The 26,544-nt window shown below is 43.7% G+C and overlaps 1 protein-coding gene across 2 annotated transcripts in view; it reads right to left on the reverse strand.

Moving 5' to 3' along the window:
• The window catches only part of LOC138588474 (arginyl-tRNA--protein transferase 1), a 54,936-nt gene that overhangs the window by 20,427 nt on the left and 7,965 nt on the right, over positions 1-26,544 (reverse strand). Inside the window, exons 6-10 of one of the 2 annotated variants that reach the window (XM_069658619.1) lie at positions 25,269-25,483; positions 20,804-20,932; positions 13,157-13,189; positions 6,240-6,421; positions 1,329-1,428 (exon numbers count right to left, since the gene is read on the reverse strand). In XM_069658619.1, coding sequence (XP_069514720.1) covers positions 1,329-1,428; positions 6,240-6,421; positions 13,157-13,189; positions 20,804-20,932; positions 25,269-25,483 — 659 coding nt within the window. Of the gene's footprint in view, positions 1-1,328; positions 1,429-6,239; positions 6,422-13,156; positions 13,190-20,803; positions 20,933-22,079; positions 22,209-25,268; positions 25,484-26,544 lie in introns of both variants that reach the window. The other variant, XM_069658618.1, reaches the window with a different exon arrangement.

Here is a 26,544-nt window from a genome sequence, read left to right on the forward strand (position 1 = left end):
GAGACTGTGAGCATGTTAGAGAGAGGTGGCTCCGGTGTGCATGAGCGTGCATATACGCTATAGATTTCACACAGTACACACACTGCACATGTGTGAAAATATGCATATATCAGAGCATGAACACTGTGACCTTTCTCTCAAGCTTTAATGTCTTGAGCAGCCTCGTCCTCTCCTCCTGCCTGAACCTCACTCTCACTCTGTCTCCAGTTATTCACTCTCCAAAATGGACTTAAGATTCCTCCTGTTTTATCTTAACAGCAACAAAGGAGATTTGACTCTCCTGCTCCACCTTTAGACAGTTACAGAACATCTCTCTATAAGTGAATGCTTCTTTTGTTAACCCTTATGTGGCCCATCAAACATTCCCTCCTAAAATGTGTACTTGCTAACCTGGATGAATTTAAAAAGCAAATTCTAAACATTTGAAACATGTAGGCAGGTGCCTGGATTCATGTTGAGAAGAGAGAGCTAAAGCACACAGGTAGGCCTTTGTTGGAGGCATGTGCTATAATAACAAAGGTAAGAGAGTGTGTGAGGGGGGGATGTCTTCCTCTTCCTTTATGAGAGGCAGCTGGGACATTTTAAGCCTCACAGGAAAATAGAAATGTACATGATGCAAAAGTAATCATAGGAATGAACTACTGTGGTCACTGGACTGAGAGGTGAGGACCAGTTCAGGAGGAGGGGATGGATGGAGGAACTGACACTGCAGCATTATCTCCACCATGCTCTACCATGTGATAAGGATACAGGACAGGAGAGATACCTGGAGCACCTCTCGTGTACAGAGAGACGACATTCTGAAGGTGAGGCTCAGTTTGAAACAACAAACAGACTGAGCAGAAACATCTGTGTCATCGAGACGGGATGGTACACTAACATGTTGGTCTTATATCATTATTGTTCTTTGGGGAGCAACATAAGCTCACAGTTAAAGTGTAATATTCTAAACGAAGCACAGAAACAGCATCGATGAGCTTCATGCTGGAATTATATTTAAACTGGTGAGTTTAAAAATGACAAATAGCAGAACAAAGAGGAAAATCAGGAAATGAAAGGTTTGAGTTTAAAAGTTTGAAAGTTTGAAAGTTTGACTCGGATCATTTGCTTTGGTCTTTGCCAAACTGAAACATTAAAATGTGACATGAGTAAAATAACATGTCAAACTAACGGTGCTGTGAAAATGAATTTCAACTTCATAAACGGACGTGAACAATTAAATCTTTAAGTCTATTTGTTTGTTTGTCCGAGCTTCATATGAAGAGTCAGTTATATTCAAGGAGAATAAAAACGTGTGTGTGTTCACGTGAACGTGAGACCATGTGTACCTTGTAGCGCATCTTGGGGCAGGAGTGGATGTAGAAGCCCAGGTAGTAGTAGGACAGCTTGGGGGACTGTTTCTGCAGCTGCCTGGTGAACGCGATCTCCCTGCAGCAGGACACACACACACACACACACACACACACACACACACACACACACACACACACACACACACACACACACACACACACACACACACACACACACACACAGTATAAAGCATTTCAGTGTGACAGCTTCTTACAGCTCACAGCAGCAACACTTTCTTTTCAGTTTTTCCAGCTGATTCTGGTTTGAGATGTTTCCCTGCAGTGATACAAAATTCAGATTGTACATAAACATGTTGGCAAAGAAGACATGTGACATGTGTCTCCATTAAATGCATCACATGAACCATGAATTCATTGTTGTTTGTTTGTCTCAGAGTGCATGCAGTGCAGAATACAAATGACCCGAGAGAGCCGATCAGCATTTTCATTATAAAGACTTATTTAGAATATATAAATAAACATTAAAGTAGCTACAAATGTGTCTAAATGTTTCACACAAACTAACTTCAAATGCATTTCTCTAACAGGTTAGTATAAACATCATATAAAGGAGGGCACTGACAAATAAAAAGTTACTAGGAGCTCTGACAGAGGCCGTGCCTGAGCCGAGGAAGTAAACACCCCCTCTGAAAAAGGCAGCTTTTCTTGGTCTCATTTCATTACACAAAAACAACTGCCTCCTCTCTGTCCGCTTTGAGCCCCGAGCAGAAAAGAAGGTGGTGAAGAAAGAGGGAGAGAGCGTGTAAAATAAAGATTTAGAACTTGGAAGATTTATACAGCTTCTTCAAATACAGTAAATGTCTGAGCTGCTTTATTTTTCCCAATAGTTTCTTCCTTAATTGCATCCTTTTTCTAAAAGCCTATTTTCCCCTTTTTCTCTGCCGTTTCCTTCACTATTCCATAACTAAATTCCAGCTCCGCTTTCTTCTCTCGCTTTGTTTCTCTCTTCCTTCCACCCTCTGTGTTTCACCCGCTTAAACGGAGGGGGAGAATTCCCTTTCTTCCAATACTTAAGAGGGAGAGAAAGAGGCCTTAAAATAAAATGGATGCACTGAAAAATAAGACATGGGACAAAGCAGGCCAAGCCAGAGAGGGGGGGGGCAGGGAGAGAGAGAGCAGGAGGAGAATATAAAAGAGGAGGGTCAAGAAAGAGAAAGGGACGGAGAAGAGAGCGAGGTGCTGGAAGGTCACCCACTTGCTGCCAGGTTCCTGGGTTCCCATCCCCTCTCCACAAAAGCACCCGGCAGGCTTGAATTGGGGGAGGGGGGTCAAGAGAGGCGAGGGGCCCATTCACAAAAAGCCCTGTGCCCCCCCCTTCACACCCCCTCCTCCACCCCCATGGCAGCAGCTTGAGTCCACCATTATCCCCTCTTCAGCCATCTGACACTCCAGCACAAGCCAATTATCAAGCCCTCTGCTCCTGCACAGCTTCCTCATACTGATGTACACACACACACACACACACACACACACACACACACACACACACACACACACACACACACACACACACACACACACACACACACACACACACACACACACACACACACACACACACACACACACACACAGGCCCATAATGGTGCATACCACAAGGTGCTTACTGCGGCCTCGCATGCATACGGAAACATTTCATTACTACAAGTACAGTTGATGAGCCAGATGTAACTGTGGAGTGAGCTGCCACTGATGGGAAGGACACTGAAGAGATTCTGAATGTGAGAATTTAACACAGTTTGTGTTCAATGTTGTTCTTGTTAAAATAAGGAAGTACCAAGTCAATGTGCAGGATTCAGACAGCATGCAGTTTGTAACAATGTGAGAGCCAGCTGCAGCAGAGACTCCTGTGCAGAGACACCTGTGCAGAGACACCTGTGCAGAGACTCCTGTGCAGAGACTTCTGTGCAGAGACTCCTGTGCAGAGACACCTGTGCAGAGACACCTGTGCAGAGACACCTGTGCAGAGACTCCTGTGCAGAGACACCTGTGCAGAGACTTCTGTGCAGAGACTCCTGTGCAGAGACACCTGTGCAGAGACTCCTGTGCAGAGACTCCTGTGCAGAGACTCCTGTGCAGAGACACCTGTGCAGAGACTCCTGTGCAGAGACTCCTGTGCAGAGACACCTGTGCAGAGTCTGATTGGGTTTAAAAAGGTTGCTTTGCATCGCCTACATTTTGCAGGTGGGAAACACCTGTCAGCTGTTGCAGGTTTAACTCTATTTTCCATTAAATTGATACACAACACTTTGGGACACAATGTAGACGGAATAAAAAGAGTTACTTTAGAAGCAGATATTTCAGCTATTCAAAATCTGTTACTTTAACTTTCATCACTGTGGGCTAAACGTGCATTTATATTATGAACGAGATAACATACTGTATATCAGAAACATGTTGCATAGTTTGCTGCATCAGTAAATACAGAATATTTAAAGACATGGATCATATCAGGAGCGGGCAACACCATCAGGACATCCCCGAAAGAAAGTGATCCATGTTGGACACCAGCTGTGTTTCCTCCACACATCGCCTCAGGCTCCTCATTATGAGCCTCTTTTCTTCTCCTCCTCCTCCTCCTCCTCCTGTCCTCAGGCCCGAAGCAGAGGGAGCCACACTCCTGCAAGAAACTTCTCAACACCCCCCTCTCCTGTTTCTACTGCTGAATCACACACAGGCCCCGCTCACACCTGAGTGATCCGATCACAAGGAGCATTTAAAGGTCACCTGTTCACACCTGGTTTTAAAAATGCGTCTCCAGTGACCACTTGTGATCGGATGTTGTGCTTTTTGTGTATTAATGCTTGTTAATTCTGATGTACAGAGGAAGATACAAACTGTTCTGTACTTGTTTTTATACTTTTTCAAGGCGTAACCTGCAAAACGATCCGAAGTGCACGTCTTTCCTGCATGATGTTTAAATGTTTTCTTAAAGGAGAGCCCTCGAGCAGGCTGGCTGCAGAGAAGAACACCAATAAATACAATTAATGTTTGCACAAGTTTTAAAGACTGTGTGTGTTCGTGCATCTGCACAGTAAGTTACGGACAGAGTCAGCAGACCAGGGAGTGTCCGGACCCGATCAAAGACCTGGACTCTGGTGTGGGAGGATTTTAGTCCTGCTGGCTCTCCTCACTGAGCGCTCCGTGTTTCTGCTGGAGTCAGACTCTTAGAATAATAAGTGATCAGGAGCTGTGTGTGTTTGATGACCAGGGTGTTCCCTCTTTATGAGCAGGGCCTGTCTCTCCTAACCGCTGGATCACACACACACACACACACACACACCCACACCCACACCCACACCCACACCCACACCCACACACACACACACACACACACACACACACACACACACACACACACACACACCCACACACACACACACACACACACACACACACACACACACACACACACACGAAGGACACTCATAACTTACATCGAACACCTGAACACACCAACTTTGAAGCCGAGATCACCCAGACTCCCACATGTGTGCAGAAATATTTTAAAAAGCCTTTCTCACCTTATTGGGTTACATTTTACAGGAAACAGATATGTGTGCCGCGCGCACGCACGTGTGTGTGTGTGTGTGTGTGTGTGTGTCCTGTTTCATCTTGGCAGACAGAGCTGTCGTCAGCTGAACCACAAACAGAGCACTGCCTCAACCAATCAAGAGCAGAGAAAGAGGTATTTTTCCTGACCTGCAGTATTACAGCAGTCATAGTATTCAGTTCTAAGGAGAGATAAAATGTGGGAGGAGCCGAAAAGATCAAGAGTCAGGAGGGAGAGCAGGTTAAGAGGAGGCCAAGTTAGGAGGGAGGAAGAATAAAAGCGAGAACAAAGAAGGGAGTCACCAAAGAGAGAGAGGGAAAGTGCTCTCTTTGATAAGTCCTGAAATAACTGAAAACAACGTGGATGCTGCTAAAGCTTTGTGGGAAAGGGGAGATTCCTTATTTAATAGAAATCAGATCAGAATGCAGCAGAGACAGAGAGCAACAGAATGAAAGATGAGCACTGACACCACATGCATGAGCTGGGCATGAGCACACTTTGCTGCCCCCCTTCCCCACGATCATTATCAGCACCACGGAGATCATTTACAATAAACTTAATACCAGTTTTTCTGCCACATAGCATCATTTCTTATTTATGGCATGCCACAGTAAGAACTACTTTATTGATGTGATATTTTTTAATAGATCAAACTCAGACTTGAGCACATCTGGAGGCTTCTTTGGGGGTCACTCATTGAAATCCTCCCTGAAATTTTCTTTTCATAATCAAGCTTAAATTTGATGCTACATTTCTTTGAAAGATAATTTTTGGAGCCGTTTTCACCTTTATTTATAGGACAGCTGAAGAGAGACAGGAAGTGTTGGGGGGAGAGAGTGGGGGGAGGACATGCATGGAAGGGCCGAGGACGGGAGTCGAAGCTGCAGCCGCGTCAAGGACTGTGGGGAGGCTGCTCCACCCATCGAGCCAACCAGCGGCCTGTCTGTCACACTGTTTTATGCACTCTGGGCTCTTTATTAATATTTATTTATAAGTACATGTGTTTACCATCTCCTCTCACTGTAACTGGTGCGGTGCGAGTGTGTGATGGAAGGAGTGAGAGAAAGAGAGCAGGGCACAGGGAAAGGTTAGTAGTGAAGTCTATCTGGGTTTACTTTTGACATCATATTCAAGACTGCATTCAAAACATTTGAGGCTCAACCCCCAGAACATGGGGCCCCCGGTGACCACCTATATCACCTGAAGCTGTGCTACCACAGGGGCTTCCAGTTGTCTCCACCATCATGATCAAAACAAGGTTTTAAAAATACAGAAAGGGGAGAATAAGGCTGATCTAAGTCCTGGAAACCCACCTGAGAGCAGAGTATGAGCCCAGAGACAGTGAGGCGAAGTTTGGGTGGTAGTACAGGTACACAGAGGACACACAGGTGGGCAGGATGTCGATCACCCCCACCGCCACGATGCGTCCATCCAGCCAGTACTGCTGGTGGAAGGAGCCGTATCCGACCTCGGGCCCATCTGGAGAGTATTCAGCCTGGGGGGGCAGAGAGGAGGTGGTCACCGGTCAAAACAAAACTAGCCCTCCTGTGTGTGATACAGTGTGCATGTGAGGTATATGAATCACAGTGGACTGAGAGTGTGGTGGGACGACTATTTTGTCTGTCACACACACACACACACACACACACACACACACACACACACACCTGTATGAGTGTGTGCTACACGGCAGGCTTTCCCTGCCAGGCCTCACGCATTAAGTGTGGGGGTGTACAGTAGCCTCAAGTTCAGCCTGCTAATGGCTCCCAAATGTGGAGCGAGAGCAGCAGCAGGGTGGAGGTGGGTGTGTGTGTGTGTGTGTGTGTGTATGGGAGTGTGTGTGTGTGTGCGGGGGTGGGGATGGTCTGGCCACAGAAACACTCCAGGAGAGGACTTTTTAATAAAGGACCCTGCATGCGCAAAATCCATTTCAGCAGGCGGTGGTGGAGCGTTGCCAAGCTCTCTCTTATACGTCTGCGTCTGCTCTCTACATGTGGCATGAAAGAATGTCAGTGTAGGTGCACGACCGCCTGCAGGAATATTCAATTACTCTTTTAGAAAGACCAAATGTAAAGAAAGAGAAGAGCAAAGGGGCCGGGCGCTTTAATTTACTCCATGACAGACCTGTAAAGTGATGACATGTAAACACCCTGTCAATGTTAGAAGAGGAATTATTTACTCTGCATAACTCCCTCTGCTTTTAATTACATATTTATTTCTGTGCTCAACAACAAACATAACTAATAATTAGTTTAAATGGCTAAATAGCTTTAAATTAGCTTCTAATAATCCGTTAATGTAGTGACGAATGAACTGATGTTAGCTCTGTTTGGCTGCATAAACAGCTTAGGAGGAAACATCTCTGATTGGAAGAGATTCTTCAGTACTTCTGTTCATATTTATAGTTTGTTATGAATGATTAAAGGGCCAGATTGAGGACTTTAAAGGACCAGATGTGGCCCACAGGCCATAGATTGACTAGCTGTGGTCTGTCCCATTAATAAAACAGTGTTTGACACGTTTCTCAGAACATCCACATGCTGAGTTTTTCAATCAAGACACTTGAGTGCTTTTCTCTCCGAGGCTTAAGACTGTAGGCTCGGGGTAAAGGTTAAAAGTCATATTAAGCCTGGGTGTTGGTTAGTGTGTGTGTGTGTGTGTGTGTGTGTGTGTGTGTGTGTGTGTGTGTGTGTGTGTGTGTTTGCATTAGTAACAGGATCCTCCTCCTTCACCAACATTCATCTGGACTCAGTTAGGTAGCACAGACGCTGCTAGTTATCACAACACTGAGAGAGCTAGCATGCTAATCCATCGCGCCACTGGGTCCGCACTCTGATAACATTAAACCTGACCAAATAGAAACAAGGCGCGCGCGCACACACACACACACACACCTTATAGCTCTGTGACTCCACAGGGCTGAACATCAGCTATGGGGCGACTGTGCCACATTCCTCTTTAGATCCATGTCAGACTTTGTTAAGCAGAAGGTGGTAGAAAAAATAAAGTCATATCCCTCCAGCTCAGACCCTTAAACACGATTACACCAAGTCTACCTGAGTCTATTTATCTTTCTGTGCTACCATGATGACAGAGAGGGAAACTGGAGCGTGGAGAAGAGGCGTCTAGTGAACGTGATGTCTGAGCGACAGGGAGAACTCGGAGCCACATGGATGAAAGTGAAGCAGCCAACATGGCCGACGAGCAGCAGCAAGACATTCCCCATCCAACTGATTCACTTACTTATTTTTATGTGCCCTTTGTTGTAATGTCGCACTATCCACTTTGCTGCTGTAACGCTGTACATTTCCCCGTCGTGGGACGAATAAAGCGTCATCTTATCTGATCTTATTTACACATGTGAGCAAAGTTAATGTTCATTATTTTCACTGTGTTGTTCTTTGGTTTGAATGTCACATGATTTCAGTTTAATAGTCTCCAAATATGAGGTTAGCTTCAGTTAGCTTAGCACAGAAACAGGCACTTGAAATGTCCTTCAGAGGGACCCGTCTGACTTTATACTGTGAGGACGTTTCACAGCCTGGAAAGGGTTTACTTTGGCCATCACTTTTGGGAGGGTAGAGATGATTAAACTGTCTGAATGCTGCTGCACATCAGAGGACATCTGATCTGAGGTAGAGATGATGTGGTTTACTTCATATTAGCTGACTGGAGGCAAGAAGGAGGGACGTGTTAAGAAAAACGGACAGTTATCTGGAGCTGGGGGTGTTGAAGGGTGACAGGCACCACATCTGGAGCAAGCAATACACTATCTGTGGCAGTGTGTGTGTGCGTGCATGTGTGTGTGTGTGTGTGTGTGTGTGTGTGTGTGTTTGTGTCTGTATAAGCAGGCTGTTATTTCTTGGCACCCGTTCCCTCTGAAACACTGGAGGCTTTGTCGGAGGGCCTCTGTATCTTTAAAAGTTGTAAGTAAAAAGAAAGAGTGTGAGGTGATCAGTGTGTGCAAGCCATGGAGATTCTTCTTACCCCACCTCAAGTATAAACACATTAGCACGATGATATGAACGTGTATGCCACTGCATAAGAAGTAAGGACTGTCTGCGTGTGTTTATGAGTTCGTACGGTGTTCAAGGCTGATATTGTCTGACTGACCTGTGCGTCACCTCAGACGACAGCTTAATGGTCCTGTCCTTGCCACTGTGACAACAATCTAAACAGTCTGTGGAACGCTTCAAACCACCCAGAGCTTCCTCTGCTGCCCCAAATCGCTCTCATATGGCCTGAACACACAAACATCAGAGCACTGTGCACGAAGAAAGTGGTGGGGTTGTCTACTTGATGTTGGTTTCAACCTGCTTTGGAAAATATTTGGAGGGACTTTTACTTTTGCCTGAAACTTGTCTGTTATTGCTTAAAACTTGTTTGCATCTGCTGAGTTCAATTATTCCAGAAAATCCCACCCAAGTACCAGCCTGATCAGGCCTAATGATGGTCTCAGGTGGGCATAGAGCATATAAATAATAATGAACATTACCACTAGAACGTCACCCATTGGTTTGTTGACTGCCTTTCTGAAGCCAAGAGTTAAACATTTTACAATCACCATGTTGGTTTTCTGGCACCAGAAGTGACCATATTTGGACAAGAGGGTGGCAAGCCAGGTGTGGTGAGCACAGACACAGATAGCTGCTGATTAGTGCCAACATATAAATAAAAGTTTAAAAACTGTGAGCCAGACGTGTTGGACGGTCTGTTCGTCCAATAAAGCGCACACACAGATTATCTGTCTGATATTTACATGAACAAATCTCCAAAAGCCTCCAACAGCACAAACACGGCCCAGAGGTTACGTTCAGTGACTGAGTTAGCTGAGGGGACACCTAGCAGACAGCTAGCAGCTCCCAGCTGTCACTCAAAGAGGCCACGCCCCTAAAGCTGCATCACTTTAAGCCTTAATATAATGTAAACAGGTGAGCTGTATAAAGATTCTCCCCGTACAGTTGTCATGAAGAGAGAAATGAGCTATAGAGACCCAAACTGTTTTTTGTACCAGGCTGTAAACATGTTTATTTCTGCTGTAAAGTTTAACATGGGGCTCTATGGGGACTGACTCACTGCTGGAGACAGCCGCAAGTGGACACCAGAGGAACTGCAGGGTTTACGCTTCAGAGTATGAACAGCAACACCAATCAAATCAATGAAGGATGACTGTTCCTGCTTAACCTTGACTCTGTATGAATCTGCAGCACTGTATTGTTAGACCCACTGTAGTCACTTATGGTCATTCTGTCTCTGACCAACACCAGATGTGTAGCTAACACATTTTAAACTCTTAACCACAATGTGCATCTGAAACAACAGCAATCATATGAGCGAGTCCTGCAAGCAGCCTGCAGGTGAAGCATAACTTATATCTGAAAAAGTTCTTTTGACTGTATTTAATTTCTTCCTAATTATTTCGTCTCTTTTTCCTGCGCTGTATTGATTTCTATTTTTATATCTGTGTGTATGGATAAATATTAACTTCACCAACAGTAAGGGACTAACGCTAAGGGACGTAGAGCTGAGGCATGTGTTCATTACTATGGTATGTGTGCAGCTGGTTCATTCCCTGCTGATGTGTATCTGTTTCTTTACATAAAAGAAAAGCCTCTTCTCTTCCTGTCAGGCAGAGAAAAGGAGGCAAAGAGAAACTGAAGGGTGAGCCGAGAGAAACGGGTGAGCCGTAAAAAACGAAGTGACTAATTGGCCAACACCCCCGTTAATGAGTGTTTGCCCCTCGGTTAGACACATCAGGAGGCTGTAAAGAAAAATAAGAAGAAACAGAAAGAGTGCACCAACTCCACCCAGCCCAAAAAACGCAGTTTCTCCAGCACATGCCACTCAGACCTCACCGAGGTCAAGTGCAGTGACAAACACCTGCATGACTGCTGGATGTCCCAGTGTTTATCAGACGGCACACATGTTCCACTGTCTGTCTGTGTGTAAATGTTTTTGAAAACACACACACACACGCACACACACACACACACGCACACACAGACACACACAGACACACACAGACACACACAGACACACACAGACACACACAGACACACACAGACACAGACACACACAGACACACACACGAATCATTCAGCATGAATCATCTGCAATTATATTCAAATGGAGCAACAAACAAACATGTCACACAACCTGCTTTCTAATTATCTGCACTTGTAGTCGTAGTTTGCCGTTTGCATACATCAGTATGAACACAGGCTTACATGTGAGCTGATGAACCACACAGTATGTAGGTCCATGTGGTGAGTGTCTGTGTGTGTGTATTTTAATAGCTCTCTGATTGGAGACAGATGGAGGCCAACACGCAGAGGCAGTGAGAGAGCCGAGCATAATAACTCTGAGAGGGAGAGCGTTCACAGGGAGACAGGAGGAGGCAGGAGGAGATCAGAGAAATAACAACAAGCTGGGAGAGAGGAGGCCGAATGAACGGAGACGTCCCCTGAATCTGTCTCAGAGGAGGGACAGTGAAGGCAGGAGAGATATGAGGCATGGTGTGTGCCACGCCATGTATGTGTGTGTGTGTGCAGAGCTGTGTAATTCAGTGTGCCTGGCTGCGAGCCTTGACGAGGTGATAAAAGCTTGTTTCCTATAAACACTAATGATGTTCATTAGTAAGGACCTGAGGGGGCCCACAGGCGGTACAGTCACTGTGTTTGTGTGTCTCTGTGTCAGTCAGTTTGTGTGTGTGCTCCTGGACCTCAATCCTATTAAAGTGGCAGTTATAAGTGCCCATCCTGGGTCTAATTGCTGGTGTAATTGTCCTGACCCGACAGGTCTGCTGGTGTTTCTGAAGGCTGCAGCCTGCTAAGAGCAGCTACAGCTCAATCATTGACCACTGAGCTGCAACCTAAAGGGCTGAGAAATTAAGCCAATTCTGAAGCACCTGCAGTTCCTCTGGTGTCCACTTGAGGCTGTCTCCAGCAGTGAGTCAGTCCCCATAGAGCCCCATGTTAAACTTTACAGCAGAAATAAACATGTTTACAGCCTGGTACAAAAAACAGTTTGGGTCTCTATAGCTCATTTCTCTCTTCATGACAACTGTACGGGGAGAATCTTTATACAGCTCACCTGTTTACATTATATTAAGGCTTACAGTGATGCAGCATTAGGGGCGTGGCTGCTAGCTGTCTGCTAGGTGTCACCTCAGTTAATTCACTCATTCCAGTCAGCTACCACCACAAATAGAATCTCATTCTGTGTGAAACAGTTTATAAGCCAGCTAATGACTTAGCAACAAGCACAGATAGATTAGCTTTGATAACTTAGCATTTGCTAACCCCTCGCTCCTCTCAAGCTCTACCCTCTCGTCCAAATATGCTCACTTCTGGCTCCAGTAAAACAACATGGCAAAGGCCAAAAATACTGAACTTAGAGGCGTTTTTTAAACAGCAAATTATGCTAAGCTACTCCACAGGAATTACAGAGTGAAATATGAAGTTTGAAATTAGCGTACTACGCCCCCTTTAAGGCTTCAAAAAGGCAGCCATCAAACTGGGTGGTGTCATGGTGGCTACATCCATTGTTTAATAGTTTATGATGACCACAGCTTAACTGTGAACCTTCTTCAAGGTGCCATCAACATCTTCATATGCACTTCATATATATTAAAAATGTAATCACTGAATATATTACCGGCAAGGTTGAATAAATTAATGCACCAAATTAAACTGCCATTAAAACTTATAATAATATGTTTTTTCTTAAGGCCAGAAGCCATCTGTATAATCTGTAATCTGCCCCACAGCGCACAGAGTGAAGAGCAGCTTCATTCTGTGAAGGCCAGAGGAAGGACTGATCTGAAGACCTTCTCAACAGTCTCAACAAAATCTGGACACCACATTTCACTGTCTCCCTCCCTGAACACCCCCTTCCACTCAGACGGGGCGAAATTAAAACCCCTCCAATATGAAACAAAAACTCCCTTCCTGAATCCCTTAACCCCCCCCTCAATCCAGCTGCAGGGCTCTCAAAGACAGAGAGCAAAGGTGGTGTGGTAGGTATGTGCAGGATGAGAGGAACTAGTGTACATTTATCCCCTTCAAGTGTGTTTTATTTAAATACTGACACAGGACATTATTCAAATCATTATCATCATCGCCATGACAGCAACGACCTTCTCGTGGTCGAGGGTGAGTCATTACAGGTAATACATATGGATGAAAGAGACATTTTATTAAACTGTCAACAGGCCAAAGGAAATACATACCTCTAGTGGTGAATCACAGAGAAATCTCCGGAACTGTGGGGGGAGGCAGAGGGGGAGAGAAACAGTTAGTTCTCTGGGTCACCAGCTCTTTTGAAACAGCATAAATGAAAACCATACACATCCCTCCCCCCCCCCAGGTGTCACATATCAAATACCTCAGAGGCCTGAAGAGGAAGAGTGTGTTTGCACAAATGAAAACATTTAGTGGATCAACTGGAGCTCACTGTGCAGGAGGACACAGTGACAGCTTAAATAATCAGAGATGTGATGTCAAAATAACCTTTAATATCTCCGAACACACTTTTAAATGCACATCAGATATCGATTACAGGGAGGCTTTACGTCTGTGGAAACATTAAATCTTTCTTCTCTTTTCTGTCTGTTGTTCCTTTTCTTTTTTTAAAACCCGGGTTTAGAGCGGCTTGTTTACGGGTGAGACGACCTGCAGAAGGACTGACGGACAAACTTCCACATTTAGAGCCAAATCCAGTTTATAATAAGAACCAGCAGTGATGGACAGCGACCATCTATCCTCACACAATACAGTTTCAAGGTCGTATTTTACAAGGAAAAGCAACAATCCAGCGGTTTTCCTATTTGCAGATATATCCAGCTTTGCTTCTGGTGAGCAGAACGGAGCTGAAATAACGAGAAGAATAAACTTTTTGCACAGTAACGATTAAAACATAGTTTAGAAGGGCTTCAGCAGAAAAAAGTGACAAGACTGATGCATGATAGAAAAGAACATCAGAGTAATAATAAACTAAAATGAAGCACACTGTAAGTTTAAAAGTGATTTATTAGACGTACTAAAGTGCATCTATAAAAAGCACCACAGTATGAAAAACACTGTAAGAAGGCTTTCACAACAGACTGACGTTTTTATTCATTAATATTTAAAGGAAACCTTCTTCCCTCTCGGATACCCCCAAAAACGGACGGCAACTTTTATTCTGGATTTTACGGTGTGTAAAAGTGATAATGAATTAATGACATTACCACATTCATTATTAACCTGCAAAGAAATGCAGGAAATTAAAAAAAAGACAGTAGTGAATACAAAAATGCATTCATGTGAATATTTTCTGCAGATTCTCTGAACTTTGTTTGTGAGTCAAGAAAACCTGACAATTACAACCACTTAATATGAACTGCTAAGAACAAACAGATTTAATTATTCTTTCATTACTTTCTCAATATTTTAAGAATAAACCGAAGCCAATAAAATGATAGAACAAGCTTCTTTGAAAGTTTTCTGTCATGATTTGTGGTATCTGGAACAGGACTAGTTTCTGTTAATAAACAGATGCATCCAAGTTATGAGTGCAGACAGCAGCTGTGCGCAGCCCCACGGGGGGAGGGATGTACCTGTCTCTCCTTTTTATTAAAACCAATTTGCTTTACTGGAAAATCCCACAAACACACACCATCATCCTCTGTGTGTGTGTGTGTGTGTGTGTGTGTGTGTGTGTGTGTGTGTCTGTGTGTGTCTGTGTGTGTGTGTGTGTGCTAGTAATAGAGATGACTGCTGAAGGCATGGATGGCTGGGTGGGACAGTCCTGGCTTACATGCAACTAAAGCGTGTTTTTCTCCGTTGGTCTGATGTGTGAGTCGCTGACAGTTAAGCAGTGTTCATCGACACAGGAGACGTTTGGGCAGAGGCTAAAGAATGATGCACTGTCGCCTGTCACTTCTGTTTTACTTTCTCCTGATGCAAACGTTTCTCTGCCTCTAAGCTTTAGTTGGATTCTTTGAAACACTGGTTAAACTCCAGTCAGAAAAACAAGTGAATCATTGAAATATGAGGATCAAGCAGGACCGCAGCTGGTGCACAAAACTCAAAATCAAAACAACTAAACAACAATGAGGGCCGTTTTGCCGAGGTGTTGTTGTGAGCTATAAAAGTCTCACAAACTTTGCCCCCTGCAGTGACTTTACTCTCGACTCGACCTCACACCAGGATGAAGAGAGGGGAAGAGGAGACGGAGAGAATTTCTTAGAGACGGAGAAACAATATTAAATTCTCCAAACGTCTCATCCTACAGCTGCTCTTATAAGATTACAACTTTACATTTCACTTCTGCAGACCATTAGGCCAACGATACGTGCATAATCTTGACTTTCAGTTACTGACACTGACCCTGGGCCTACATCTAAACCAGGAAGAGGACGTCAGCCTTTCATTAATTGCAACTCACTGCATGCAATTTTACACACTCTTTAATTTAAAGTCGATCCACCTGCTAAACAGAAGACTGTTCTGTTCAAAGCTGAAACTATAAAGTGTAAATTCTAGTGAACACATCTGTTTAGTCGACAATCATCTTTGCTCATGCATGAAAAATGCTTATCAAGTTGCCACCTGTGTAACCAGAACAGTAAAGTGTAATTTCCCACTCTTTCCTAACTCTGCAGTGACTACTGCTCTGCCAGTCAACAAATACCAACAGCAAAGCCTCTCGATGTGCGATATCGCTGCAGGGCACAAATTAAACTTCAGTTTAAAACTCACAAAAAGAATAAATGGTTTACCAACAGAACAACAGCTGCAGATGTTGGATGACATCATTTATAGAGGCCAAGCTATGATACAGGCTAATGTGTGCGATGATCCCAGAAACCCTGTAGTAAAAAGCTCCTATTTGATTAGTGTATAAACTATTATATCTTCTTAATTTGGCCTTAAATAGCAAAAACACATAAATGATATCAAAGTTGAGTCTCATTAAAAATCCATCCACAAAAATCTGAGTGAAATAAAGCTTCATAACTTTTAGGAAAAAAGATCCAAAACAGCTCATTTTGATGTTTGGACTACTTCTAAAGCCTGTGTGGGCGTGGCCAAATACATTTTGATTGACATATTTCTGGCTCCGCCCCCAACACATGTGACAATGAGCTTGTTGCAGCTTTCTATGTTTGAGTCATCTGAGTCAGATTCAGGGGACGCAGAAAGTTATTCATATTATCTGCTCACTGATGCTGGATTTCTACATGCTTTGTTTCCACATTATAGTTAGCAGTTAGCATACACATGCTATGTTAGCTGAGAGGCTCCCAAAGCTATGAATGCAATGCTAAATTATGGCTCTGTATTGTTTGCTAGCCCTAAATTACTACAGAGATCAACTCCCTCCAGCGAAGTTCAGAACCCACCGGCCTGAACTAAACCTCTGCAGCTGCAAGACAAAACTGCAGAGGTCAAAAATCAATAATCCATGGTGGACCACTCTCACGCTAGGTGTAACTAGCCAAACAGCTGCTGTGTGACTTTAATTATGATTGGTTCGGAAAATGTATTGTATAATTTTTTTCAAACCAAACATCAGAAAGACTCATAAACTTAAATGTCAATATTTAATATCTAATTTTTATTACTTTTAGAAGCTTCTTATGACGTACGTAAGAGCTCACATTTCACAGTCAGGAGACTGTTGTAGATCTGGGTTTCCAGAGGCTTTAAGCTTTAGAGCATGTTAATGTGTGCAAATGAAACTTGGTTGGATGTGTGTGTGTCATCAGGGGCTGCTGGGTAATATTCAAACCAGGAGGCTTTCCACTGTGTGTCAGCCCTGCTTGGCTGAGTGAGGCTGCTCTCCTGGAGCCTGGCAGGGTTTACCCTCCTCTCTAACCACACGGCCCTGCCAGGCTGACACAGACACACAAACAAACAAACCGACTCGTTCTCTCTGCAGGAGAGAGAGAGAGCGTCTGACGTGCAGGTACAGACATGAAGACAGCAAGAAAACAAACATGTGAATTCAATCTGAGCTTCCTCTCTCCATCTCTTTCTCTGATACAACAATGTACACGCGTGTAAACAGAGCCGAGTCCACAGTAACTTCTGGAACCTTCTCATCCACAACACATGGAGTCCATCACTTCCTCTCCAACTCTCCCTTTCCTATAGTAAACACCCATCTGTGTACGATTAGGAGGGCAAGCAGCCGTCACACACACACACAAACACAAGCTGTTGTGTCTTACGCACATACAGTACACATAAACGCACACATCTGCTTAAGCATAATTGCTACTTAGACCTCTCGTCATTGTGCGCTTTACTTGCTCAAATTGCTGTACTTGCTTGAGCGACAAGAGGCCTGACTGCAGTCTCTAACATTAAAAAACTATAAAAACAACCTGAATACAGTCTGACTAGATTGTCGATTTCAAACTGTGCAACGGAGGAGCTCCAGGAAACGGGCTGCGATGCACAGAACAGTCAGGGGAAAGAAATGAGCTGTGACGTAACAGGAAGTGGATCTACGATGATACACATGCTGCTTATAGATGTTTTATTGAGGATCTCATTATTGTGCAGAACCAGCCTGCAAAAGCTTCAAACTGATCGGAGCCAGAAGTTATTTTCCTCAATCATTTCTTCTTTTTACTCAACATTTTATTGCCATTTCTCAGCTTTTTCCATACACACTGTCGTCTTGGTTAAAGTCCCGGCCATCATGACGAGTAAATACAGATTTAACAGGATTTGTTTTCTTGAAAATTAAAGCCACATGTGCAGGAACCCAGAGTCACGGCTCAGCACAACAGTTAAGACCAGTAAGTGTGAGTGTGTGTGTGTGTGTGTGTGTGTGTGTGTGTGTGTGTGTGTGTGTGTATTCGCGCACGTGTGTATGTGCATGTGTCTAAATGTCTCTAAGTACGTGCTTCACTCTGTCAGGAAGCCATGATTGGATGTGGAGGGAATAATGTCTGGCTCTCTTCCAGTCGTTGTATGACAGGAAATGCAGCATCCTTAAGCAAACAGAGCCGTTGGCCTCCAGGACGTCGTACTGTCTAATGGAAGCACAATTTTGGCAGCGTAATTCAACACACACACACACACACACACACACACACACACACACACACACACACACACACACACACACACACACACACTCTCTCACTCTCTCTCTCTCTCTCTCTCTCTCTCTCCTATCGCCTGGCTCCTATCCAGGCTGACGCTAATTCCACATTCAGTCCCTAGGTAAGACTTTAATGGATTAATAAATACCTCCACAAATACTAAATGACCCAACTTCCTAAGTAGCAGCAGCAGGCGTGGAATGGCACGGCAACAAAATGTGCCAGAACCACATCAACAATGTGTTTTCCATTTCTTTATGGATGCCACAGGACAACGGGAAGCTTCTGGGAAGAGAGCGGGTGAGTTAACCAGGAGCTCGAGAGGCAAGACGACCAAAAACCAAGACAATTAAAGCATTTATGAGTCAGTGATGCAGGACAAACACACATTTAGACAGATAGTGACAGCAGTTTTGTGAGCTGTACACAACACGTGTTCGTGATCCGTCTTCTTTTTCTGAGGGAGGACAGGAAGTCAGGAGTCAGCGAGAAACAGAGTTTAGTTCTAAGGTGCTATAATGAGGTAAAATAGGTAATAGATCTCCTGTTCTGATTCAGTGTTTGGCACTAATAGTGCTACAAGGAGCAGCGTTACTACATTTTCAGTGCCAGGTCGGTAGCGTGGCTCTTTTTTTAACTAAATAGCTTTTTGGTAGATTAGCTGTTTTGCTTCATCACAAGCTACACGTTCCTAAACATTTCTAAAGCTCAAGCACATCTTAGATTTCTGCAGCCGTCAACGCCAACCAAGCTAACATCACAAGCAGTGCATTCTAAAAACATCAACATCAGCAGCACAAGCTAGCGTCAATGTTTTCCTTTTCTGTTTGCAGAAAATTAATGTGAGGGAATGTTCGGGGGGCCGCAGAAGACTTAAATAATAAACAAACAGCACATAAAAGAAGGAAGAGGTCGATAATAATTAGCTCAGTTTAAACTTTTGTACTCCTTCATTTTGATCAACTGAGGGAGAACAGAAATGCAATTCTTTGTGAAACCAAAGCTTCGCTTTCACTACTAACATGGTGATCCCACGAAGAAATATTACACGACAAAATGAATTAATTAAAATTAAAAAACAGCAGGTTGAATGTAGTCAGTTACTTTATGCATGTTGCTGTTTGCTTCGTTTTTCTGGGGGAGGATTCAGCGTGTTGAAGCTTTAATATAATTTATATAAAATAACAGGTAGCTAAACTAAACAAGAAGCTTGACTAACACCGCTGGTTTTAAATGTCTTGTCTTATTGCTGAATGCTGCTAATTTACAGCTTTATGTAAATTCTTTTGTAAAAGTCTGTTGGTTGTTCTTAATGTGAAACTTTTTCATGCTGCTGTCTCGGCCAGGACTGCCTTGTAAAGGACATTTAGTATCTCAACGGGAGTAAAAAAATAAAGGACAGATGAGCTCTTTTTAGAGACGCTGACAGCAGAACGAACGCTGCTCTGACCTGGTCTGTTTGGGTCTGTTACTACTGTCAACCTGGGTATATGTGAACTTATGGAGTGTTCATGCAGTATTACAATCTTACAATTGAACATTTAGGGTTATTACAGTCTAGAGCCATTTCTCTACAGCTCTCCCTGAGTTATTAATGTCAAAGTGAATTACAATGAATGGGCTGCATTAAGAGCAATTTACCCCAAACAAAGTCACTCTGTGTTTAACTGCACCACACTTCGTATCCAGCCTGCAGAGTCCAGCAATTAAAGAAATAAACTTTATTTTCTGGCAGCCTGACAGACAGCAGACTTTCTTGCACACCTAATTTGTCTTTTTATTTAGATGTTATTCCTCTGGTGCTTGAACCCATCAGACCTCAGTACAGTTATAAACCTGAGCTGAAGCTGTGCACACAAACACACACACAAACACACACACAAACACACACACTCCCGTTAATAGAGGCCGTGTTATGGCACTAGGAAAGAATCTGCCACAGTCTGCCCAATCTGACAGCTTTTATTATTTATTAATTACCTTACTTTTACAAGCTGGAGAATTTAGTAATTTGCGGAGGCCTGCTGGCGGGGGGGGGGGGTTGTTTTTCCAGCCCTGGGGGACAAAAGGCCCTCTCAGGTTGGTGAGCATGTCCAGCAGCTCTGCATCCTGACCAGACTTATTTTCTTCTTTTATATGTGAATATAAAGTTTAGAAACAGAGCTGTGTGTTCTGATTTTATAATATAATTTACTGTGTAAAACTTTGAATTTAAAACTTTATGAATCTTTGCGTGGGTAATGTTTCTGTTTTCCGTTCCCATTCATTACCAAACAATACTTCTCATTCACTGCAAATCGTTTACAGTCAGAGCTCCTGCATTCGAAGAATCACATGAAGAAAAATCACACATTTTAATCATTACAACAATTCAGTGAAGGCTAATGAATGCGACAGATCTCCCAAGAGTAAGAGACCGCAGGGAGAACTGTTATTGATCGAGATGCAAAGACTTCAACATCCTTTCTCTTCATGTATTTCCTTTAAAAGACTGACAGGGAGGATAAAGACAGATAGCTACATGTACAAGAGATGAGTGAGGAAGAGGAGGGATGTATGCATACACACATTTGAATGCATGTTCCATTAGTGCTGATGTGTCTGCAGCATCTTATTTTGTTTTTCTTTTCATTCGTCTTAAAAAACAAGAAGTTTAAAGAAGAATACACCAGAGGATTTTAAAATGTTGAATGGATGTGGGGTCTCCTAAAAGAAACGCAGTGAGCACGTGCAGTAGAGTCCTACAGTATGTGCAGTGTAATAATCATGCAGTACCTCACTCTCACTACACTCGCTGGGGTCATCACCATGAACGGACATCTGGTAGCTGGCGTACAGCGCCACCGACTGCTCATAGGACGCCGTGAACCGAGGGTCCTCAAAGCTGACCGGCACTAGCCTCACCTTCAAGCACAGGGTGTGGGGGGGGGGGGAATAAGGTGGGGGAGGTTTTATAAGGGTTACAATGAATACAAGGAAGATGAAGAGGGAGAGAGGGATTTTAGAAAGAAGGAGAAGAAGAGGAGGAAGAGGAGGAAGCATGGTAGCTTTGGAGGGATGAACAGTGCAGGATTGAACAACAGAGGTTGTAAACAGCGTTATACAAGAGCTCTGGCATGTCAGGGTTCACGTCAGTCTCCTAGTCCTCGGGGCAAAGCTGCTAACAGCAGGTCTGTTTTCAGTTTACCAATTGATTCACTGGTTTTATCAGATCGTTGCGCTCATGAATGCAGGAAAACAATGGGATTCTAGGAGACTGAAATTGTGCCTTTAAAATAACATAAGATGTCAGGCAACTTGAGGGTGAGGCTAGTGCACTGCCCAGCTTTTAGCACCAATCACACGACTGTGGAGTCAAGATGTAACGAACAATCAGGGTCTGCAGGAGCAAGAATATAAAATGTGCCAACTGAGATACTCTCTTCACTCTTCCAGACTCCTCCAAGGAAGGACAACAACCAGACTGCACACACAAAAAGTATGTAAATCACATTAATTACATTTCCCTTCAGAAAAGGGGAACTCTCCTGCAGGGGGGGGCACCGACCAGGTAAATGTGTGAAGGTCGAGCTGCCCCCCAAAACCAAAACAGCTTCAGACTAACGACCCGACCGTGGGCCAAGACAGACACCTGGAGAAACACTGCTCTCGACCGCGGCGTACGGAAACATTTTCCCCTCCATCTCCTCCCGCTCTGACTCTCTCTCCTCTGCACGCGCGCTCCCTTTAATACCAACACCTTAATCCACTGTTTTCCATCCATACAGACATTTGGGTTTTTCCTCCTGCTGCTTCAAATGCATCTCTTTTTCCAGAAAGTCAAATTACAAGAACAAACTTATGATTATGACGACAAAAACTTCTACCTGACACATGAACTCTCATCCAGCACTGAAGATATAGATACTGTTGAATAAAAGATCATTTAAAGTCCTTTATAAGATATAAACAAAAGACCAGGATAAAATCCTCTTCATGCCTCTGGAGGTACCCTGCCCTCCCTCCCCAGGTACCCCTTGAGTAGGTTGACCTACGCCCCCCACCCTCTGACCTGGCTCTCGGAGGGTTTGTCAGGAGGGTCCTTGTGAATGGCCATCTGGTAGAGTTTGTACACCTGGTAGGAGGCGTCGAAAGAGGCTTTGAACTGCGGGCTAGGGGGATTGGAGCGCACTAGCCTCACCTTCAAAAAGAATACGTGCAGAAAAAGGTTAACATCAAAACGGATTAAAGTACTGAGAGTGAAAAAAGAGGTGATTCAAATCCTCACAAATCAAAGAGAGACCGCGTGAAAGGAGTGTGAAGAGAGAGAGAGAGACGGACACACACACACCCTCTCCTGGCTGACACGAACAATTTAAAACATTTTACAATTAAAATGGAAAAGTTTTCTGTTTTAAAGCTTTTTAATCTTCTTCAGTAAATTATCTCATTTTCACAAAAGCTGCAGCTTGATGGGAAAATAAAAACAATACGAAGAAGGTGTGTTAAGTCCGTCTCAAATATGACACAGTTACAGCAGGTGTTGCTCAAAATAACAGAGAATGTCAAAGGCATTTTATAATTATAAATCAGAAATAATCATTAATATTGTTAATACGAGCCAGTGTCCAGTGCTTCACCATGTAATCAGAGAGAGTGTGCAGACAGTTTGTTCATGTCTGAACGGTTTGTTACTTGTTTTCTTTTTACTGAACTCAAACTTTTATTTAAAAACTAAAGTTGAGACTTTGATTTGAAAAACTGAACTTTATATTTTTATTTTGGAAATATATACTTTTGGACTTAAACAGAAGAGAAAAGAATAAAAAGAAAACCCGAAGTGGAATTTAGAGTTGGACTGTTTTATTCTGCTTTGTGGATTTGGGGATTGTGGGATTTGTTGTTTTGTGCTTTATTGATTGGCAACTGAGGATTTTGAGTTTGTGTTGTTCCTTTGTCATTTATTGTGGGTGTGTATTTTATGTGTTCATCCATCGTGATGTTTGATTCAAACTAAACTAACTGACTGACTTATCTTCAGTGCCAGGAGAGAAACCTGGCTGGCACCCCAAACAAAATCACAAAATAAAGCAGAGGCACCAAAAGTCAAACTGTCACAGTTTGCTGCTGTTTTTATATTTTTGTTCAAGTTCTTTCTACTTCATGATGCACGTTTCTCTCCGTCTACTAAGCCAAGAAATTGTCCAGGACTTAACTTTAACTGTCAAATGTCCTCTAGTACGTATCTTAGTCCCAGTTCTTTTAATGAACAAATACAAGGGGTCCATATCAAATTGTTTGTGTTTATCTTCTATCTAAGTAAGAAACAATGCCAAAGTAAGAAAATAGACTAGTAATAGTAGTAATACTCTTAGACTAGTAGAAAGATAAATTCAGCGTGTTGCTAATTTCACACAAACTAAAAGAAGAATCCGACCTCCACATCCCCGGGCCCCTTTAATTAACCGTCTCCTCGTTTTGAAGCTTTTGTTGGCTGCAGAGGCGGTGCCATAAGAATCCCCTGGACGGACGGGACAGAGGATTGAACCCGGGGTTTGTTTGGGTTGGACCTTAACGTGTTTCTCTCATATGACCACTTGGCATCAAATCCTTTAGTCAAACAGACACGTTGGGCCTCTGACATAAAAGGACGGCACTGAAGTTCAGTCTTTTTAATTTTGTTCTAAATCTAAAGATATATTTTCACAGGCTGAACCAACACAGCAGCAGAGAGCGGACGGCATGGAAGTGAAGTTTTAGACAAGTCTCATAACAGGGCTGAAATTTAACACCAACAGTCTGACAGTTGAGCCCTGTAATAAAGACACATACGGCCATACGGTTTTAAAACTAAATTAAAAAGAGAGATCATGCTCGAAGCTTTAACTGAGAGATGTGTTGCACTGAGCGCGGATCGTACTGACTTTAAGGTGCACCAGTTTAAATCAAATATCAAACTGGAGACGAGTAAAGGCTGAACCATTTTGAGACCGAGAGGAAAACACTCAAAATATGTGGAAAGTGTGGAGACGGATAAAAAAAGTGGGTGAACAGTTCCACACTTTCCTGAGGGCCCTGAAGGGCTCTGAGTGACGGTCTCACACTGACCCCTGGTGGTGGATGATGGATCCACAGGTCAGGACAGAGGTAATTCATACAATAAATCTAATCGTGTCTTCCCTGTCGCGTGACTTTTATCTTTGGGATGCATTCAAAGTACTTCAGCAGTAAAGAGCTCCTCCTGATGCCAGAATAAAACAATCAGCAGAGCAGAGCCGCAAATGTGATCCCAGATTCTTCGATGCTTTGTCGCATACTGTCTCCGTTTCCATTTCCTGTTGATATTTATTTTCAATAACGTCCTACGTGACCTGCAGACTATTGGCGTGACATCTTTTACAGATGTGTTTTCTGCAGAAATCCAGCTGGACCGCATTAAAACGCTTCAGTGTAGACATTGCATTTCTGTTACTGGTGTGAAAACCTCTTTAAGCCTGCAGCTCAGGCAGCGAGAGAGAAGCCAGAAAGTCAGGATCAGATTGATTCAGTAAACCGTCTGCAACATGTAATAAACAACTAAATGGGTTAAACAGAGGCATCTCTCAATTATCTGCCTTGTAAAATGTATAATTAAGCTTCCTTTGCAGAGGCTGACCTTGTATTAATGCCCACTTAGTGAAATTGGACGGTAATTGCAGGCAAACAAATGCATCCAGTTGTAAAGAGCTGACTCGGGGGGAGGTCTTTCTGTTCTGGTCTCGAGGGGTTTGAAGATAAGAGACAGACACAGCCTGGTTCATCGCTGCATCTGGCTCAAATCTTGGTCAAGATCGAGGATGACGTTACTCTACCAACCTCAGGGATCTTTCTCCATAATTCTCCTCCTCTGCCAAAAGTTCATTTCCATGTCCTCCCATCCCGGCAGAGCTGGGAGCTGTGGTTTTATGTCATCAGCAGGGTAACACGACCCAGTTTGTGTGGTGAGCCTGTCGTTTGGTTGAACTCAAACTGGGAAGAGGTGGTTTTTCCACTCTGCTCTGGCCAGATATCCTCTCCGCACACATAAACACATGGTGAAGTCACTGGAAGAGGCTCTATGAAATCAGATTTTTAAGCTAACTGAATCCAAACATGATGGAGACAGAAAGCTCAACCAAAAACACGAGCTCTTAATGAGGACTGGAATCATCACAATAGGGTAATGTTTGTTCCAAAGCACAGAAACAGAGAAGAAAAGTACCTTCTCTGTACTTCTGCTTACCTCAAGGCAATGAGAGGAGTTCTCGGGCAAAGACTCGTTGATAAAATCTTCCAGGGCTTTGGCTTGGTTGGTCGGGGTGGGGGTGGATGGTGTGGGAGAGACGATGGGGGAGGGTCCATCACTGTGTTGTCTCGTCTGATCCTTCTGAAGACGTCGCTCCTTCCTCACGTCTTTGGCCTTCCGACACGGCGGCCTGCTCGCGTCAGCTCCCAATCCTGCAGCCCGGAGAGAAAGAAGGACAAGTGTCACCAAAGCACCTTATTTTTAGGTGAATTACATCATCTATATTCATGTCAAAGGCATGTCACGGCATTTTTACACAATGTCAAGGAGGGAAAATAAATTATTCAAGAACTCCATAATGGGCTTTAATGCCGCCTTTGAAATAAAAACTTTACCCATAAATAAGAAACCTTTCTAAATTCACACTTCAGAAGCAGACAGTGAGTGTTAGAGCTCGCTCTGATGGATATTTCTCTCCCTACTTGGACTAATGGGCCGAGCGTCTCCTCCCTAAGAACCAGGTCGTTGCCCTGCCTGAATCTTTACATTACATCTGAGCTTAGGAGCTATAAAACTTTCTGCACACCATACCTTAGTTTATAACTCACAGAGCATACATCCGTACACTTCCTCTTTTTCCTCTCTCAATAAGACCAACAAGAACATTCTCCGAAGCAACTGAATCTCTCCCCGTCCCCGTCCCCCTCCTCCTCCTCCTCCTCCTCCTCCTCCTCCTCCTCCTCCTCCTCCTCCTCCTCCTGAGCTCCTGCCAAGCCCTCCAGCTCTCCGGGCATCCCATGTCAACAGTTTACACGCCCACATCCTGTTTGGAGCAATAAGGAAACGAGAACCATTTCCTGCTTGTGCAATTGCCAGCCGCCACCATCAGCTCACTTTCTCTACTTTCCCAACCGTCGACGTCACGAGGAGGGAGGAGACGGCTGCTCCTGATGGGGAGAGGGAGGTGAGGGGGGTGAGGCGGGGGAGGTTCCCTGGCAACGATCAGATTCAGCTGACTCGAGATAGTTTCTACTGTCAGGGACAGCCTTCTTCTGTTGGACCACAGCAGGAAGTTTATGCTCATTCTGGCTTATTTCATGATTGATATTAATATCAGGACTTGTGATTTCTGATGTATAGGGTTTACCAAAATAGAGCTGGACTGATACAGGAACTTTGAGTCCAATGTTAACAAACTTTTTGTGATACTTTAGACTTTAGTGATAAAGGACTGAGTTATAAAGCAGTCAGAGGTTTTCATCAGAACAAACAC

This window comes from Semicossyphus pulcher, unplaced genomic scaffold (genome assembly GCF_022749685.1).
Source record: "Semicossyphus pulcher isolate SPU_LCO1_2020_fin unplaced genomic scaffold, fSemPul1.0.p SCAF_12, whole genome shotgun sequence".
NCBI lineage: Eukaryota > Metazoa > Chordata > Actinopteri > Labriformes > Labridae > Semicossyphus > Semicossyphus pulcher.